The 19475-nt window shown below is 45.2% G+C and overlaps 1 protein-coding gene across 1 annotated transcript in view; it reads right to left on the minus strand.

Moving 5' to 3' along the window:
- The window catches only part of RSU1 (Ras suppressor protein 1), a 463261-nt gene that overhangs the window by 298452 nt on the left and 145334 nt on the right, over positions 1–19475 (minus strand). Inside the window, exon 4 of the mRNA XM_085631500.1 lies at positions 9101–9221. Within this exon, the coding sequence (XP_085487626.1) occupies positions 9101–9221 (121 nt within the window). The remainder of the gene's footprint in view (positions 1–9100; positions 9222–19475) is intronic.

A 19475-nucleotide genomic window follows, 5' to 3' on the forward strand; every position in this document is an offset into this window, starting at 1 on the left:
CTTTTGTCATCTGTGTTCTGTGACCCAATCAATATATCGGAATGTACTGCACAGTTGGTTACTCATTCATCTATTTCTGCTGACCGGTTGTGGAAGCATCCACTCACTAACTCCTGCCATCATGTCATCTGTTCTGCCCTACAGTGATCTGAGCCTGTTCTCTATATCGTCCATTTTTTTATGCAGTCTGTTCAAGGAGCCATCAAAGCCTTTTTCACACGTGGACTGGCATTCCCCCCATTTCTTCACTTGTACAGCACCTCTTCACCCCTCCTGTGTGATGTGAGGCATGTGGATGAAAGTATTCCTCCAGAGGGTAGACTTGCTATATTTCTCAACCATCCCTTTGGCTACAGGAGGGGCAGATTCGGTGGTGCTATTCATGTTTTCCCCCACCAGGAAGCAAAACTGAGAAGTAAGAGTCACTGGGCTCCACTCATTCTCCACTATCAAGAAGTCACCTGTAGGCCTTCTGTACCATTGCCTCTAGCTGCCCCCTTCAGAACATCTGTCTGGTGGGCGGGTGGGTGGGAATTGGGGGGGGGGGGGGTACCAGACTCAGCTGTCTGTGCCATAGTCACTTACCTCGGGGGCTCTCTATAAGCGCAACAAAACTATCTACAGCCAGAGTCAAGTTAAAAACAACTTTATCTCAGAATGAATGCCATAAAGTATACAAATGCAGATACATAGTATAAAATGCATATATAAATAGCTAAGACACAATAAAACTATCACACAATCATATAAAATCATTAATTGATAATACATTTCTAGGTTTACAAAACAGCCATATCTTGTTACAAAGGAGCAGGATGGTTCATGAAACAGGATGGGCATTGAGGGAGCAGCTTATGATAAAAACACAAGAAATAGCATCAAAAGCAGCATAAAGAGTGTAAGTGCAGAGTGCATATTAGTATGTAAGCTGTTTCAGAGAGAGCTCACCCTTGATTCTTAAGGGGAGTAACACCCTTCTTCTTATAAGCTGCATACGACCCAGAAATTTAGGGATCGACCAAGCATACAGGGGGTGGGAATCCGATATTAGAATTCTAAGAGCAGTGCTATGGCTTTGTGTGCCCAACTGCATGCAAGGGGGTTTTACCGATGTCTGTCGAGGTCCACTGTATGCCAGACAGGCAAATAAAACATAGGCAACAGATTCATCTGTGATATTACAAGCTGGGCACAAAATAGAGTCATTGGCGGCCTATTTAATAGAGAATGTTTTCAAAGGCAAGACACCAAGCCTGAATTAAAAAGAAAGCTTCATTTCCATCGCGAATGCTATAAAGTTCCAATATTGCTCGAGGACACAAGTGCATTTAAAATCAAGGACGTCTTCTGACAGCGAGCTCTAGCAGCCTTATAGGCATCGTTCTGCATTGTCCAGGACCAGTACTGTGTTTTTAGCAGCTCTTTGGAAGGAATGGGGACACGGGATGGAGTAACCCATAGCTCAGTAATTCCCAGAGAAGTCAGCAGCTTTTTAATGTTTGAAAGCTAGGTGATCTTATTAAACGGTCTGCTTGTATGATGTCCTGCAGGGCAGCAGCATAGTAAGCAAGTTCGGCTGTAGACCATTTCCTCCTCCAGAATAGAAGTGGGTGAAGTCTGTCTTTGCTTTCTGTTGCTTTCCTGCCCATGTTGAGCAGCAATGGATACAACGTGGTACTAAGTGGCAGTTGGGCTAAATTCCTGAGAAACTTGTTCTCTTGTCTGACAACCCATTGCTATTGGAAAAAACTCCGGTTTCCGCACCATACAGGGGAGAACCCCCAGCTTTGGCTTCGTAAATCTGAAGAACAGGAGCTAGGGATTTGCTGAAGGACATGAGATGCTCTTTTAAAATAACTCCTGTGAGTAGCTTGTGTTTTACAATCATGTTATTGAAATGGAACTTCTTCCAAGACATTGTAGAAGCCAATTTTACACCCAGGTAATCAATTGAGTCCACCTTCTCAAATGTCGTGTCTCCTAATGTTAGCCTCCCTTTATACGTTTTGTGCTGATTGAATGACCTGGATTTAAATTTTGCTGCATTCATCTCCAAGCCTCTGGAGGAGGATAGGTGTCTTCACTTTTGGCTGTAGAGGGGGCATCGGCAGGGTACTGGGAGAGGACGTGGATCATATTGTTTAAAAATAAAGAAAACAATGTGGGAGCTAAAACACAACCCTGACGGACTCCTTTGCTAACTGGGATTTGATCAATAAGCTGGCCCTTCTTGACCCATTGAATTACGGCATACTTACTTCAATGCAAATGAATAACTAATGATAAAATATCAAATGGAATGCCCATATCACAATACATCTGCCATAGTTTCAGTCAAGGGACTAGATCAAAAGCAGATTTAAGCCAGGTCGACAAAGGCCACAAACAAGTTGCATCTGCCGATGAGTACTGGCTTCCAATTTAGGAGCAGAAAGCGAAAGACTTGATCAATAGCGCTGGTTTCCTTTCAAAATCCTGCTCGGAAAGGTGTCAATATATCTTTTTCATCCATCAGTCCTGCATTTGAATCAATACGAGGCAGCAGAAACTCTTTTGAAAGCAATCTATCAAACTAATTGGTCTGTAGTTGGCTGGGAACCTTCTATCCCCCTTTTTGAAGATCAGTATAACTTCCACACCCTTCCATGAATCCGGAAACGGAGCACCCTTTGCGATAGCATTGGCAAGAGCAAGAATATATTTTGTCCAGTTATCTTTGGTGTAGATAAATATGTCTGCTGGTATGCCATCAGGCCCAGGAAGCCCTGTCGCTAGTAATAGCATTAAGAGAGGTGATAATATCACATGGCTCAAACATTGGGGCTGGGTTTCTACTGGGTTCCATTGCAAGGGGCAGTCCCTTGATACAGGCTAGGATTTCCTCAGAATACAAATTTGTGAAATGTCAGACCAATCTAGTGAGGATATGTAATTTGTAGGTGGGGGTGCAGAACCGTTGCCACCCCAAGAAACCAAGGACCAAAATCTGGAGGAATCGTTAACTGAGCATGCTTCTTTTAAGTCCTGCCACCTCTGGTCATCTCAACCTCTTTCAGCTTTGGTCAAGCTCAACTTGTAGGCCTTTCTAGATGAACAGATACAGACATTGTCCTTTGTTTTTATAACCAGGGCCAGGAGTCTTCTAGTGAGTCTACAGTCCTCATTAAACCAAGTACTAGGATTATGAGCTTGTTTTTAAGTGTGGGACACAGGAGCAGAAAAATATGACAAGATGCGCTCAAAAAAGTTGATGTGTATGTCGCTTAGTGATGTTAAGTCAGCTACCCTGTTAGAGCATGAGTTGAACTTAGATAATATTTCTTTAAGATTGAACTAATGGCAAGTAAGATATCTGGGTGAGCAGCTATTTGGCACCATTTAAGATGGCCCTTGTCATTAGAGGGTACTAAGTCCCCAGTATGAATAGATGGATGAGGTCAGATGGGTGCCCAAAGCAAAGTGCTGTCATGCTAAGGCACAGTGGGTGTGGTCACTCACCATTCTTTACGTGATGACCATATCATTAAGTGCCCAGAGCCTCGGGTTGACTAAAATATAGTAGACACAGCTCATATGGTTTGATTTGTTGAACGTGTAGGCACCCTTTGTGTCTGATTTTGTCCCGCCATTTGTAGCACTGGCTCCTAGTTGTAGAGATAGAGCCTTCATCTGCAGAGCGGCCAGGGTCCACCTCTTTATGGGAATTTAGACCAACTGGGGAATACTCCATATCTCATTCACTTCACAAGATAGTCTAACATCGTATCTGTCCAGGGGCTCGAAGGTGGTATTAAAGTTCCGTGACAGATTGAGATGGGACTGGCTCTAGCACCTTTACAGGTAATTCTCGAGGATTGTATGGTTTGCGATGTCCGACCACCCTTACACCTGTAGAAAAGATATGAAAAATGTCTACACTTGCCGATTTGTCATTTGTTATATGAAATTCTAACATGTCTGTGCAGTCGATATCGAGTTGGTAGACTTGGCAAGTTAAAGAGGCTCTGAACCATATTGTGATCCCTCCTGAGGGTCTCCCAAACGAGCTATGTTTTCATGGAACATGAAAATTTAGATAACCTGGTTTGAAAATTGGGTGAGTAGAGTACACCATGATTCCTGGAACAGGCAAATGTCATGTTGTTTGATTAATTAATTCCAGTCGGAACTAATTTGACTCAAGACCAGCCACATTCTAAGAAACAAGTGTTATTAGGAAGTGTTTATTCGCTGTTGAAGTCATATTGGGAGGACTTGAGTGAGCCAGGGAGTCTTGGGTGGATAAAGGTGCACTATTAAATAACGAACATGAAAAATTTGTATGTTGTTGAACATTCGCCGAAGTGCAATTTGTGCTATGGGATGTCTCTGGAGGACAGGCTAGGAAAGGCTGATGGCTTAGAAGCTTCATCAGCAATCTTATATCTAGAGCTGGTGGAATTGGACAGGAAGCTACTAAATGGGTGCTGGAAGAGAGTCAATCAACTTTGTGTGCTGGAGTCCATCTAGGGGCAGGGCCCAACGGGATGCACAGAGCACTCGTGGGGCGAACATCTGCCTGCTGGTATTTGAACAAAATATTTGAGTTATGGGAAATGGGAGGACCGAATATCAAGAGTCACCAAACTATCAACCATTTCCACATTTCTGAGGAGTAACTTGATGCTATCAAGGTTCTGACCTCTAGAGGAGTGTTTTTTAGCGCTGAGGATGTCATCACGAGTAACTAAGCGGCATCCCCTCATGTACCGAATCCAGTAAATGGCTTGGTTTATTAAGGAATCCCTCCTTTCTTGCCTCAAATGAAATGGGAGTTTCGGGACATTGACCTTGAAAATATAACTGCCACGAGGGAAGCATCTTCCACTAGCACAAGATATGGGCGAATGTATTAAATTGCGCAGAAGCCAATTGGGAAAAGTGCTACCTAAAGGCTTAACACATGAACTGGCGCTATCATGCATCGGGCGTTGGGGGATGCCTAAATGTCTCACAGGCCTGTGATCTCTTGAAGGCTCAGTCCTCATGGGCCCCCGAGCAAGGTCTGTATCTCGCCTGGCAAAAATGGCTTTAGGTGATCCTAAGGTGGAGTGGATTAAAGTGGGCCTAGATGATTGGTTGAAAGACCTGGCATCCCGGGTGGCATCTGAGGTTTTGATATTATTGGTATCCTTAGCCCTTTTTAATACCTTCATCATACCATATAAACGTATAATCAGAAGTTTTAGTTTCACCTCTGCCCTTAATTCCATAATTTGAGATGTAATGATCGCTGTCTCCAAAGGGTGGATGTGGCGAAGTTATTGTACCTATAGGCCCACAGTGAATTGCGGGCTTGCTTGCTTCCCTACCAAGGGCAAGTAGCGATTACTGCAAGGTAAGGCCCCTACGGTGGAAGGTAAGCTTTGATGCTGTGGGGTGTTGTGCTCTCTCATGAACGCGGAGTCTACATCAGTAGATAGAGAGGGTGGCCTGGACAGTAGTTTTTCTAGCCATTTTTCCTTTAAAATAACCTGGAAGGGTTTGTGGTTATTTTTTGGAGTTACCCGCTAAATCACCTTAGGGTGCAGGATACGCACTAGGCTTTGCAGTGCCCTGCACGAGGTCCGGTGCCTTGCGTTTCCCCATCTGTAACAGATCTATGCGAGAAGGAGGGTTCCACAACCCTAATAAAGGGTAAAACAAAAACCAAGGTAGTGGGGGAAAAGGACCTCCCATGATCAGCCAGGTTATGGACAGTAGTCTAGTGAAGTAATTTATAACAAAGAGAGGAGGGGTAGAACAAAGAGGGGCAAACTAGACCCGTAAAAAAAAACAATACCTCAATATACAAGAAACCCAATTACAGTGCACCAACGTAGCCAAACCTTGAGGGTTTATTAAAACCCACAAACAGAGAAAAAGAACACTGATCGCGGGTGCAAAGTTCACATTGGCTGATGGGTCACTCCAAGGAAGAGCTCAGTAAATGTCACTTTTAAGAGTCAAAGGTCCAGGAAAGATAGGGCAGTGTGAATTTATGAACATAGGTGACAATGAAAGGATATTGAAAAACCCAGTATCTTTGGTATCATAAAAGGAAAACCCAAGAGGGGTGGCCAAGCCCTGCCCCCTTCGGGCCCTGCGGGAGAAGGGTGGGCCAGCCCTAGGCACACGTGGGCCCCATGCATTGGGACTGAAGCAAGCGCTTGTAGCGTTTTCGCTCCGCCCCCTTCCATGCAGCTGTTAGCACAAGCGCCACCTGGCACGAACAGCGGTGGGGGGTGGAGTTCCCTTAATTCAGGTTAGTCTGCAGGGGCTGAGAACTCCTTTTCCAAGGTCTCAAGTGTCCCAAAGAGTCACATCACGTAACTTGGCAAAACACAATTTAGCCTGCTGCTTGTGCAGCCATCATGAGTCCCTTTCTGTTACACAAGTTTCAAACGCAGCAGCAACAGTGATAAAGCAACATATTTGGTAAGCAGCAACGACTTCAGATACAGGTGCAAACTAAATTACATCTTCTAAGATGATATACAAAAGTCCCAGATAACATCATGTTTCTTGTGCTCAAATTGACTTCTTTGTGCAACAGTTTTATGCCTCGTGGCCTCTTTTGCCATTCGTTTATATTTCCCTTAACATGGTCTCAGAGGCAAAATAAAATGCCCGCTGAAGTGGAACTCTGTAAAGTTGCTGAAAATCACAACCTGTGAAACGGAGGCAATTATAAGGGAGCTGCTCTATGCTATCAATGCTGGCTTGTAGCAGTACCTCTAAATTCAAAAACATTTCAAGTTACTTCAGTGTTTTAGCGCCAAACAGTTACAGTTGTCCTTTCAGATCACCCCACAAGAATATCCTAATGTGCCGGCTGATAAGATCTGCAGAATGTTTGAACACAGTTAACCCACAGGTGAATGCATCTTTTAATACAACTATTTCAAAGTTGGGCCGCTTTCTTCCAGATGTGAACGTTCAATATGAGATGGACTTAGGAGCTGATCTCAAAGGGGAAGGAGTGAATGCTAAATTAAACTTGAACCTCTCAGACACACTTCAGCTAGAACAAATAGTTTCCTAATCAATGCATTCTTCTTGCAAGCAAATAAAGGTCAGTCCCCCGACAGAACAGTGCAGCGAGTTCTACCCCTTAGTATTGGCAGAACTCAGTTACAGTCCGGTAACCCTGCCTGCATGTTCCGGTAGAACGTGCATAGTGCGAACGGCGAAGTCGGAGAACATTTTTCCAATCCTAAACAGATTGATTTCATTTTCTTCCAAGATGAAATGTCCCAGAAGATTAGTTTGTAATACATGCACGCTGGCTTTTCTTGCTTCTCTTTGAATGGACAGGTCATGATTACACTGGTAAAGACAACGATGGTATTTAACATTAGAGCAGTGGCGTAGCTAGAGCATGTGTAGCCTGGGGCGATCCTGAGGTTGTGGCTTAGTGACGGCAGGTGCAGGTAAGAGCGGGGTGGGGGGCTTCAGGCAACAGACAACGACGAGTGGGGGGAGGGGGGTGACAGACGACAAGCGGGGAAAGCGACAGACAACGACAAGGGGGGGAGGGCGACATACCATAAGTGGGGGGAGGTGACCGACAACAAAGAGGAAGAATAAAATAATTAAAAAAAATAGAAAACTTACCTTATTTTATTTATTTATTCATTTTGAGAGTTTTATATCGCGCTGGCTAGACCCGGAGGTATCAGAGCGCTTTACATAAGGTTCCACAGAAATTACAAAATTACATCAGTTATTAGAAAAACATTTCAAGAGAGTAGAAGACAAAATACATGGAGCTTAGAAGGGTAAAGGGGTGGGGAAAAGGGGTAGGAGGTAGATAGGAAGGAGAGACGAAGGAGAGTCTGCTCAAAGTCCGGCTGGGTAGGTATGAACGCAGTGATACTGCACATAGGTTTCACTCTGAGATTTCTCTGTGATAACAAAGTTTCTGTATAATCTTTAAACTGATGCATCAGGGAGAGAGGGAGTAAAGGAGGATTTAAGAGACTGGACGTTTTACCTTGCCCTTGCCGCCCCCCCACAAAAAAAAGCCCCCCCCCCCCCCCGCTACGCCACTGCATTAGAGTGAAATACTGATGGGTGACAACTTCACTTCTTTAGTTAGATTATTCTCTGTGATGGACACAATCCAAGATGGTGTCACTTCAATACATTTGAATATGAAAGGTGGTTTTATAGGAAAAGTGGTATCTAACAAACACTGGTGGCTAAGTCGAAGCAAGGGGTTACTATGCGAGAACCAAATCAAAGGTCTCTGTATACAAAGCATGTATTGCAATCCCCCTGACAAGGAAGGGACCGACATAAGAATGAAACCAACCAAGCAAGGATCGCTCCTTGGGGAAGGCACACACAATCTTAGTAGCAATACATGTTGGTGAGGGTCCAGAGAAACATTAAATATGATATGTAACACACAATTACCATTTCGAGGGATAGCGCCTTTTACTTCAGGAAGGTGGAATAGGCACTCTAATCTGAAGCTGCTAAGCGGCCCCAGGACATGTGCGACATCTCCAGCCAGTGCTGGCTTTTTAGCTAAAAGGGGTTTGCAAGCTTAGGCACAGCTATTATATGTCATTTTAAACTAGAACACAAAGATGGATAAAAAGCCAGGACTGTCTCAATGTATCACAAATGACATGACATTTGAAAACTTGGCAGCTGCAGAGATGAGCAGCTATCCCTGCAGCTAAGAATCCCCCACATGTATGTAAAGGTTGTAACCTCCTCCGAAAAGGCACATTTTTATAGGAGTATGAGAAAAATGACGTTGCAGATGTTAAAATGTAGGGTGGCAGACCAGGAATAATTTAATCTGGTACCACTGGAAGGCCTACCTCCAAATTCCACACACAGTGCACTTAAGTGCTGATCACTATATATGCTTGTGGTTTTATGTCTGTAGTCCAAACAGTTTGATTCTCTCAATAAATAACTGAATGGAGTATAATTGTTAAACTCCTATTGCTGCTCAACCTTATGGAGGACTTTACTCAAAGGTTGGCTTTGAACGAGTGTGAGGATACAGGGGATCTTCCACTTAACACAGATGGGCTGTTTACACTCAATCATTAAAACGTACCCTAAATTTAGATGTTTGAGCTTCTGCAGACTGCTAATCTGGGTTGGCAACTCTTCAATCTGGTTATTGAAAAAATTCAATACTTCCAAATTCTTCAGTTCTGCAATGTTTGGTGGTACAGCTGAAAAAGAAAGCAAAATAAGTGATCCATCTCTTTATTTAGCTAATGCATATGTGATGAGGTCTATACAACAACGCATTAGATAAAACAATACACTTCCAAACAATTGCAGCATATTCACTCTAGCTATAGCCCCACAATTCTCACACAATGACTATTGCCTGTGCGAAACTGCATGTGAATTGGTAATAAATATTGGAAAAGCTTTAGAAGAATTGAAAACCCCCAGTGCTTAATTTTAAAAGACTAGGGGCTGGTGCCCAAAGTTTTTCTCGGTCCCGCTTTCAAGCTGCACAAAGTAGTCAAATACCAAGGCTGTCTAATCTTAATTCCATCTCAAGCCTCTTTCATCCACCATCATACATTCTCTGCCCCTCTATCTCACTTTTGCAGATTTTTTTCCCCATCCTTGCTTTCTTTCCTCATCTTTTTCCTCCACCTTCTGTTCCCTTTTTGCATCTTTAACTCTCGTTCTGGGCCAAAGTCTGATGAAGAAAAATAAGTCCCAGTTCCCACAAATGAGCGCCGGTGGGCCTCACCTGCAACACCCGGCTCGAATTAAGCCGGATAAGCCCTGATAAAATGGTTGCAGAAAATATGTTTTCCTTTTTTAATAGGTATTTGAAGATCCCTTTTGTGCTTAAACCAGCTATCAAAGTGGTTCATGCTTTTGAGCCTGAAGCTCAGCTACAGATGGCATTAAGAATGACACTTCATTGTAACATACATTGTAAAATAAAAACATGACTGATTGGTGCACGGTCATGGCTTCGTTCTTAGCCACGCCATGGTGAAGTAAGCAGATTTCATGGCAGGACACTCTTGTATGCTCACCCAAAGCACAGCAAAAAGATACCTCACTGAGTTCTTTCAAGTTGGCTGAAAGATGGGGTTCAGCAGAACTAGAAATCCTCAAAGTCCATCTTTCCATCAACTTGAAAATAGCAAGGTCATTGCCTGCTCCACTGTGTGAGCATAAGAGAGCGAGCGAGTCTTTGAGCACGTGTAATGGTTCAATATTTATATACACACACATATATACATCCGCATTTAATGTGAACATATTAAATAATTCAATCTAACAAAAAAGAGAACATAGGAAACCTAAAAAGTGCACTGCACATATTGATGCTGAGGCAGGAAACCTTTGAGTAAAGTTTTTTCTTAAACTTTGATTTCTCTTTCACACTTACAAGTTGCAATAATTTGCTTTCATTGTGACATCTCTATTTAATTATATTCCGATAACATCACGTTATTTTTTAAACAATTTTTATCTACTCACTCGCGTGTTCTTAAAAAATAACACTTTACACTTGGATGTATCACTGTGCCATCCATCAGATGGTCGACCCTTGAGAATGTCTTGCTTTTTCCCAGTACTACTCGAATTTCTTGGAAGGAGGGGCACAGCGGCTCCTTGCTGTGCACAGTTAGGGATACTGAAGTCGAGGTGCCTGTCACTGCTGTACCTTGCTAGCATCCATCAACATTCACAGCGATTCAAGTTCAGCCTGAAGTGATGAACTGTTCAACCAAAACAGGCTTTGATTTCCCTCCCTGGAGTCGAGGGCTGTGATCAATACACACAAAAGGTTACATCAGATTAGCAACAGATCAATGCCTGGTTATTATCTAGAAATATGAAGCAGCGACTCAAAGGCGCGCTGCGAGTACCGCTCTGCATATCAAAATCAGAAAGAAGATGACTAGAAGAGAAGGCATTGACTTCTGAAAAGTCAAACTCCCTATCAAGCATTATGTATCTGCATTAAACTATGAGAGCGCGTTCAACTCCACAAGCCTTCGGTCATATACAGAGAGAGAACAAGCAAACATTTGTTCTATATCACAGCCAGGGAAATAGCTTACTGTAAAACTGGAGCAGCCCAAAATGGACAAAAATAAGCCTTGAAAAGTTTTTTTTACTGGTTATGATAGGGTGACGGGGTGTCTATGCATTACAGGAGTAAGAATAAAAGCCATTCAAAAGGACGCATGCTGCACTGTCTTATGTGCATGGCCATGTAAACTCTGGCTACGGATAAAGAGGAATGCAGAGTCCACCTGACTTGTTGGCTATCAGGCCGCTGGCTTAAGCTACCATCAGGGGCAGCTCCTCCGCTAAGGCGGCGGAACATCGCCCCACAGGAAAAATAAAATGATAATAAAAATATTATTATCATTCTTTTTTTCATTAGTGGCTATGTAAGGATGCGGACTGGGTCGGGTTGTACTTCTCGCAGAGCTGGGGGAGGAGCGGTGAGCACACACTAAGTGCGCATGACGGTTTGGCCAGCTATCTCGGGCCAGTCAGTCATGCGCACACTGCATGTTCTCCACCGGCTGTAATACACAGCTTGGGTGGAGAACATGCCCAGGCTCCCACTCCCTGTCTGAGCGCCGAACCACGTCGCTCAGACCAATGACAACGCTGCTGTAAGACAGCATCGTGATTGGCTAGGGGAGTCAGGAGCCTAGGTGCTTCCTGCTTCGTCGATGGGAAAGTACGTGATTTTTTCTTCTTTCTCCCTTTTTTTTTTTTACACCCTTCACCCCCTCCCTGCCCAACCACGACTGCCCAGAAGCAGCCGCTACTAGCTACGACTTGGAGCCCAGTCACACACCCTGTTACCAGCACAGTGACTATTAGTCACTAGTTGTCATAGGGGTCTTCCATTCCTTCCTTCGAACACCTATTACTACCCAATCCACTCAGCCTCATGGTTTATGTATAAAAACAGTGCATAATGCAGTGCAGAGCAGCGAGGCTTTACATTGAACGTTTACATTGTGTCTAAGCCGCCTAGCACATTTGGTCACTAAATCTATCCAACGTGACTTAATCAGTTGCTCAATGAACTTGATCTGTGACTTAAATGCCCACTACACCTGTGTCATGCTCTTCAGCTGTTTCATTGCATAAGTCTATACAATGTAACTGTCCTGTTCCCTATTGAACCTACAGAGCAAAATAGTCACTACAGTCTCCTCACCTTTCACACCACCCCAAACATCCATCACTCCATACATGGTCGCTGTGGCTGATATATACCACCCCAACCCCTCAATGCAGTTGACAGTGTGCCAAACTGTTAAGAACACAGAATGTTCCCTCACCCTGCCTACTTGCATCTGTTATCATGCATAACCTTCTTTTCAATACATTTTGTCACCTTACTCGCCTGGGACAACCACCATGTCCGCATTTACATTTATTTTTCGGCACCGAAACCACAACTCTGTGCTTCTTGCCAAACAACACAGCTCTTACCAAACCAACCACAACTTTTACAACCTGAAATCTTTGCTCCTCTCAGTTTTGTCAGTGAAAGATTGTGCATTTTTTCTTCCATGGCCTAATCCGTTCCTGCCCTACTTATCTGGGCTCCTCTGGAGACTCAAAGCATTTCTCTTCTTAAAATTACATGCCTCCTGAGTTACTGCCACCAACAAAATCCTTATGCTAGGAGACTACATTCTCCAGTAACCAGCGTGATACACACGCACTTTTAGAACTTAGAGACGCCAGCAGACTGCTCCAAATTAAGGAATCTGGAGTTTGAAATCTTCTCTTACCTAATGTGTCCATTCTGAACTAGGGAAAAGTCCTGCTGACTTTTCTACATGTCCAGAATTCTTGGTAGGCAGGCAAGATCCCAAAAAAACCACTGTGCATCACTCATAGTAGCTTGAACATATACAACAGTAATTCTCTCTTGTAATTCTACTAGGTATCTCCTTCTGTCCTGCCTTCCCCTGTTAATCACTCTCCAGCTTCAGAATATGCCCAAATTTCCTGAGCTGCCGGTGAGTCTCTTTTTACAACACTGTCTGTATTCCTTTTAATGGCTCGGAGCCTTACCTCCACCTCAGCATGCGTGTGGGTCTTTTCCATAGGACAATGTAGAATGGGCCTCCTACTTCTGCTGCACTGCACTCATCAGTTCCCCACAGATCTCTTGAACTTGCCCCAAGACAGATACTGGCAATGGGAATCTCTTCTTTTACTGGTGGAGGGGGTGCAGGGGTGCACTGGGCAGGGGTGTAGCTAGGTATCCAAGTAGCAAGCGATTTCACATTATTAAGCAAATGATGGAGCGTGATTACTTTTGTGCGTTTTGCTGGATCAAATTCCTGCTCATTGGGTGTGATACAGAGGTCTTCAAACTGTGGGGTGTGCTCCCCTGGGGGGCCGTAGCTGCATTCCCAGGGGGACGCAGATGGCTCAATACGTACTTGTAGATGAAGATGGCCTGGAAGGGCAACCAGGCACGTATCCTGGCTGTCTTCATTTACATGCAGTCCTTGAAATGGTTAAAAATCACATACATTCTTATATTGTTAAAGAATGTATTTCCATCCCATTAGCTCAACTTGCAATTATTTTTCGTTTAAGGGTTCTGTATTATTTTATACTCAGCTAACTGAAAGTGGAAAAACATGACACTTACAAAATATTTTGTTCCTTTTAGCCAAGTGGTCTCGCCTTGGGGCATTATAAGTGTTTAGAAAGAGATTGGCTTTGTTCACGTTTATAGTTATAATAAAAAAAGTGTTATAACCATTTTTGTCACCTTATATATAACCTAGAAAACTGAAGTACCCTAATAAAAACCAGAATTAACACCAAAAATGTGTTCTAGTTTTCTTGTGTACGCAATGCGGTCAATTTTTCCCTGCCTGTTCTAATGCTTTTTTATTATCGTTTTTAGGTCCCTCCTACGCTGCGTAAGAGGGCCTTTAGCCGTCGTTCTTCACTTTTTCAAGCACTGCGCTTGTGGCAGCATCCACCTTGCGGGAGCGCGCTGCGGCGCGCCACAAGCATGAGTGCAGTGCTTGAAAAAGTGAAGACTGAGCGCATGCGCACCCACGCACGCACCACTCCCGGGCTGGATAAGCTAAGAGTTTAACGTGTTTTCTCAGGTGCGTTGTAATCCTTACCCGATGTGCTATCTCTCTATCTTAATTGAATACTTCAAAATGAAATTGATTACTATAAATTATCAATGACTAGCACAAGCACGAGGAGCTTTAAAACAGCTGCTGCTTGTGCTCTTTTGAAAGATGGGAAATTACAGGTTTTCAGAACATGCGGATTCAAGTCTTCAATATAACTGTTTCTTTTATTTGTTCTGCATGTATTTATTTGCAAACAACAATATAATATCCTCAGTGCATTAGGAATAGCCACAAATAGTTAACCTCTGCAAACATGTATGGGTTTTATATTAGAACCATTGTCACAATGAAAGTTGAGCTTTCACCCATGTGGGAGCCGGCCTCGTGGCGTGGTCCTGTTTCCCCGCGCTAAGCCGCACGAGGTCCCATGCACATCGGGGCTCCTCCATTTTGGATTATACGTCACTTCACGTGACCACCCGCGTGACCCTGCTCTACCCGGCCTCGGTCCCAGCGAGGCCCGACATCGAGACGCCAACCCCTGGCCCGGGGGATACCACGTGAGCCCTTCCCACTCCCGGCGGAGGGCAGTGTCGATGGGACCCCCAACCGTCCTTCCACACCTAGGTGCTATCGCCCCACAGCTCTCTGGGGCCTGGCGCCTCTCCTACTGGGCGTCTGGCCACGTCCTACTCGGCCTCTCCGCCCCCTCCGGGCGCAAGGGTCCGGACATCAAAGGGCTCCCTTCCTATATCTGGGGCGACCCGACAACAGGACAGTAGTTGTATCCTGGAGTCAAGAGCCCTGCTGATCGGATCGCGGCTGACCCTACGGAAGAAGACTCACCTTGAACCCACCCTCTGAGCCCTGCTGACGACGTCGCGGCTCCACCGTGCTTAAAGACCTTCACGAACCTTTGGGGCCCTGCTGACGCTGTCGCGGCCCGACCTTGTTGAACATTACCATCAGAGCCCAGCTGACCTCGTCGCGGCTCGACCGAAGCGGACCTACCACCGGAGCCCTGCTGACTGCGTCGCGGCTCGACCTAAGCGGAACTGCCACCCGAGCCCTGCAGACGCCGTCGCGGCTCCCCACGTCCAAGCCGCTCTGAGACCAGCACTCAAGGTCTGGCGCAGAGCCCTCCCGTACCTGGTTGGTACTAAGACTGTCCCGCTACCCTATTCCCCTAACGGACATTGAGACTCTTATAGGATCCCACTGTAAATATTGCACGTATTACTGCTGATAAAGAACCAAGTCACGCAACTGATATTGAGTCCTGTGTGGTGGTGTTACTGGGCCTAGTACGATCATAGGAGAAAGACCTCCCCGAGGGGGCTTCTCAGCGGCGCTCGGCTATAACTTTGCGGTAGGAAGGTGCCCCGGAATAGTCTCCCCGACTACCCGGTGGGCCTCCCTCCAACAACCCTTGAGTACTCACCCTAACTGTATATGCCTTGCATTAATGGCTGACTCACTCTCACTGACAGACAGACTCACTCTCACTGACAGACAGACTCACTCTCACTGACATACAGACACTCTCACTGACTCTCACTCTCTCTCACTGACAGACAGACTCACTCTCACTGACAGACAGACTCACTCTCACTGACAGACAGACTCACTCTCACTGACAGACAGACAGACACAGACTCACTCTCACTGACTCACTCTCACTGACTCACTCTCACTGACTCACTCTCACTCACTCACTCTCACAGACTCACTCTCACTCACTCTCACAGACTCACTCTCACTCACTCACTCTCACTCACTCTCACTCACTCACTCTCACTCACTCTCACTCACTCACTCACTCTCACTCACTCTCACTCACTCACTCACTCTCACAGACTCACTCTCACTCACTCACTCTCACAGACTCACTCTCTCTCACTCACTCTCACTCACTCTCACAGACTCACTCTCTCTCACTCACTCTCACTCACTCTCACTCACTCTCACTCACTCTCACTCACTCACTCTCACTCACTCTCACTCACTCTCACTCACTCACTCTCACAGACTCACTCTCACTCACTCTCACTCTCACTCACTCTCACAGACTCACTCTCACTCACTCTCACAGACTCACTCTCACAGTCTCACAGACTCACTCTCACAGACTCACTCTCACAGACTCACTCTCACAGACTCACTCTCACAGACTCACTCTCACAGACTCACTCTCACAGACTCACTCTCACAGACTCACTCTCACAGACTCACTCTCACAGACTCACTCTCAGACTCACTCACTCTTACAGACAGATTCTCACTCACTCTCACTGACTGACAGAATCTCTCTCACTGACTGACAGAATCTCTCTCACTGACTGACAGAATCTCTCTCACTGACTGACAGAATCTCTCTCACTGACTGACAGAATCTCTCTCACTGACTGACAATCTCTCTCACTGACTGACAATCTCTCTCACTGACTGACAATCTCTCTCACTGACTGACATAATCTCCCTCACTGACTGACATAATCTCCCTCACTGACTCACTCACTGACTGGCAAACTCTCACTGACTGACAAACTCTCATTGACTGACAAACTCTCACTGACTGACAAACTCTCACTGACTCACTCACTCTCACTGACTCACTCACTCACTCTCACCGACAGATGCACTCTCACTGACACTCACCCACTCCCTCTCACTGACGACTCACTCACTCTCACTGACTGACTCACTCTCTCACTGACTCACTCTCACTGACTGACTCACTCTCTGTTATGTTATGTTACAGGAATTTATAGAGCGCACATATACCCGGGGGTGTCTTGGCGCTAGACATAACAGTGACACGAGACTTCCTTGCCCCTATTGCTGAAAGAGCCAAGTTTTCAGTTGTTTCCTAAAAATCGTCAAGGAGCTAGCATTTCTGAGGGAAAAAGGAAGAGTGTTCCACAATTTAGATGCTCCATAAAAGAAACTGCGTCCACCCCAGTGGGCTTTGAAGATTCTTGGAACAGCAAATAATCAGGCTCCAGTGGACCGCAGGTGGGACAATACCAAGAAAAATGATCCTGCAAGAAAGACGGACCAATACCATGCAAGGCCTTAAAGACAATACACAGGGCTTTGAAATCGATACGCTGGGGTACAGGAAGCCAGTGAAGATTGCGGATTTCATTGGAGACAGAATGATGTTTAGGGATATCCAGTATGAGACGAGCTGCTGAGTTCTGAATCATCTGTAGTTTATGCAGATGTTGCTTCTGGGCGTTAAGGAAAAGACCATTGCAATAGTCCAGCCTGGATGAGATAAGGCAAGAGACTACTGTTCTCTTGGTGTGATCGGGGATGTAAGGAAAGATTTTCCTAATTTTTTTAATAAGAAAATGCGATGCCGACACTACCGCATTTGTGTGGTGATGGAAGGTGAGTTTAGCATCCATAAGCATGCACAGGTTCTTTGTCTTAACCACCGGATTGGGCGGGGAGCCCAACTCGACAGGCCACCACAGATCATTCCAAGGGGGCTGTATACTGCCGAAGATAAGCACTTCCATTTTACTGGAGTTGAGCCTCAGGCAGTGTGCTGTCATCCACTTATTAATTGCGCTCATGCAATTCCTGAACTGCGGAGCCGGAGACTGTTGAGATTTGGAGGCTGCCACCACAATCTGAGTGTCATCGGCATAGGTGGTCAGACTGAAACCAAAATCACGAATAAGGGGTGCCAGTTCAGAGACGTATATGTTGAATAGTGTGGGGCTCAAAGAGCTACCTTGCGGGACACCACATGGAAGGGTGTAGGGATTTGAGTTAAAACCATCCATGGATACGGTGGCTCTTCGATCAGCGAGAAAGGAGGCTATGAGTGCTCGTGCTGAATCTCCTAATCCTAGCTTCTCCAAACATCTTTGCAGGAGGCGGTGATCCACCGTATCAAATGCAGCAGAAAGGTCGAGGAGCACCAGAGCTGCTGCACCTCCACCATCCATAACTGCCCTGATCTCCTCGAAGGCTTTAATCAATGCCAACTCCGTGCTTTGATCCTTGCGAAAGCCAAATTGGGTGTGATCCAATAGGCCATTGGCATTGATAAATAGGGACAATTGGTTGTTCATTATTTTGTCCACTATCTTTGCTGGCAGCGGCAGTCTGGCAATGGGCCGATAGTTGGTGGGGTTAGTCGCATCAAGAGTAGGTTTTTTTAGTAAAGGTAGAATGGATGTCTGCTTCCAGCTAGTCGGGAAAACACCAGAGGAGAACATCAGGTTATAAATATCGGTGAGTGGAGGACTCACCGAATGTACCAGTTCTTGATAGACCCTTGGGGGGCAGGGGTCTAAAGGTGAACCCGATTTAGCTTGAAGGACAAAGTTTCTCACTATGTCTATCGAGATTGCAATAAACACAAATGGTGGATGCTTGTTAATGCTTGGGCTGTTTGGGCATGATACTGGGCTGGGATCAGAAACTTCCCTAAAAGCATTAAAAATATCTAAAACCTTAGATTTAAAAACCTCGGCCACCTCATTGCAGAATTCCTGGTTGACCCTCCTGCATGAGTTAATGGGTGTCGAGAGCTTATTGATCACTGCAAACAGTTCTTTGGAGGAGTTGGCAGCAGACTTGATCTGAGAGGTGAAGTATCTTTTTTTTTCAGATATGAGGAGTTTTTTATATTTCGATAATGCTGTTTTGTATGCTAATTTCTGTGGCTCGTCATAGTTTATCCGCCACCGTCTTTCCAAACGACGACAGTGCTGTTTTTCCAGACGAAGACAGTCGGAGAACCAGGGGGCGGAAGGTGTAGACCTATTAGCTGAGAGAGTTCTTTGAGGAACTAAAGCATTCGCTGCATCCTGTATCCAATTAGTATAGCTATCCACGGCCGGGTCTACCTGGTCCTGTACAGAGGGATAGGAGGATTCTAACAGAGCATTAAAGGACAGTAAGTCTGCTTTGTTCCATGCTAGTCCAACAGAGGCAGAGCTTTTACTGGCAACCTCCTTGGCTTCACTGGGCATGGGAAGCGTAAATTTAATTAGGGAGTGGTCTGACCAAATTAAAGGAAGCGTTTCCTCAACCCTAAGAGCCCGAACTGAGGAGAACACACCATCTAGTGTGTGCCCAGCAGTGTGTGTGGGGGATTGCACCAATTGAGAGAGTCCAAAGGAACTAAAACTATCCAATAGCTCTGCCGTATCTTTGTTACCTGCATCCTCTAAATAAAAATTAAAATCCCCAAGAATGATAAAATCGGAGTTTAAGATAGCTGATTCAAATAGACTGCCTAGATTGGTTAAAAACGTAGTGCGAGGGCCAGGTGGGCGGTAGAGAAGGATTCCCTTAAGCGTTAATTTGGGATGAAGTGTAAGCGAGAAG

This window comes from Triturus cristatus, chromosome 10 (genome assembly GCF_964204655.1).
Source record: "Triturus cristatus chromosome 10, aTriCri1.1, whole genome shotgun sequence".
Taxonomy (NCBI): Eukaryota; Metazoa; Chordata; class Amphibia; order Caudata; family Salamandridae; genus Triturus; species Triturus cristatus.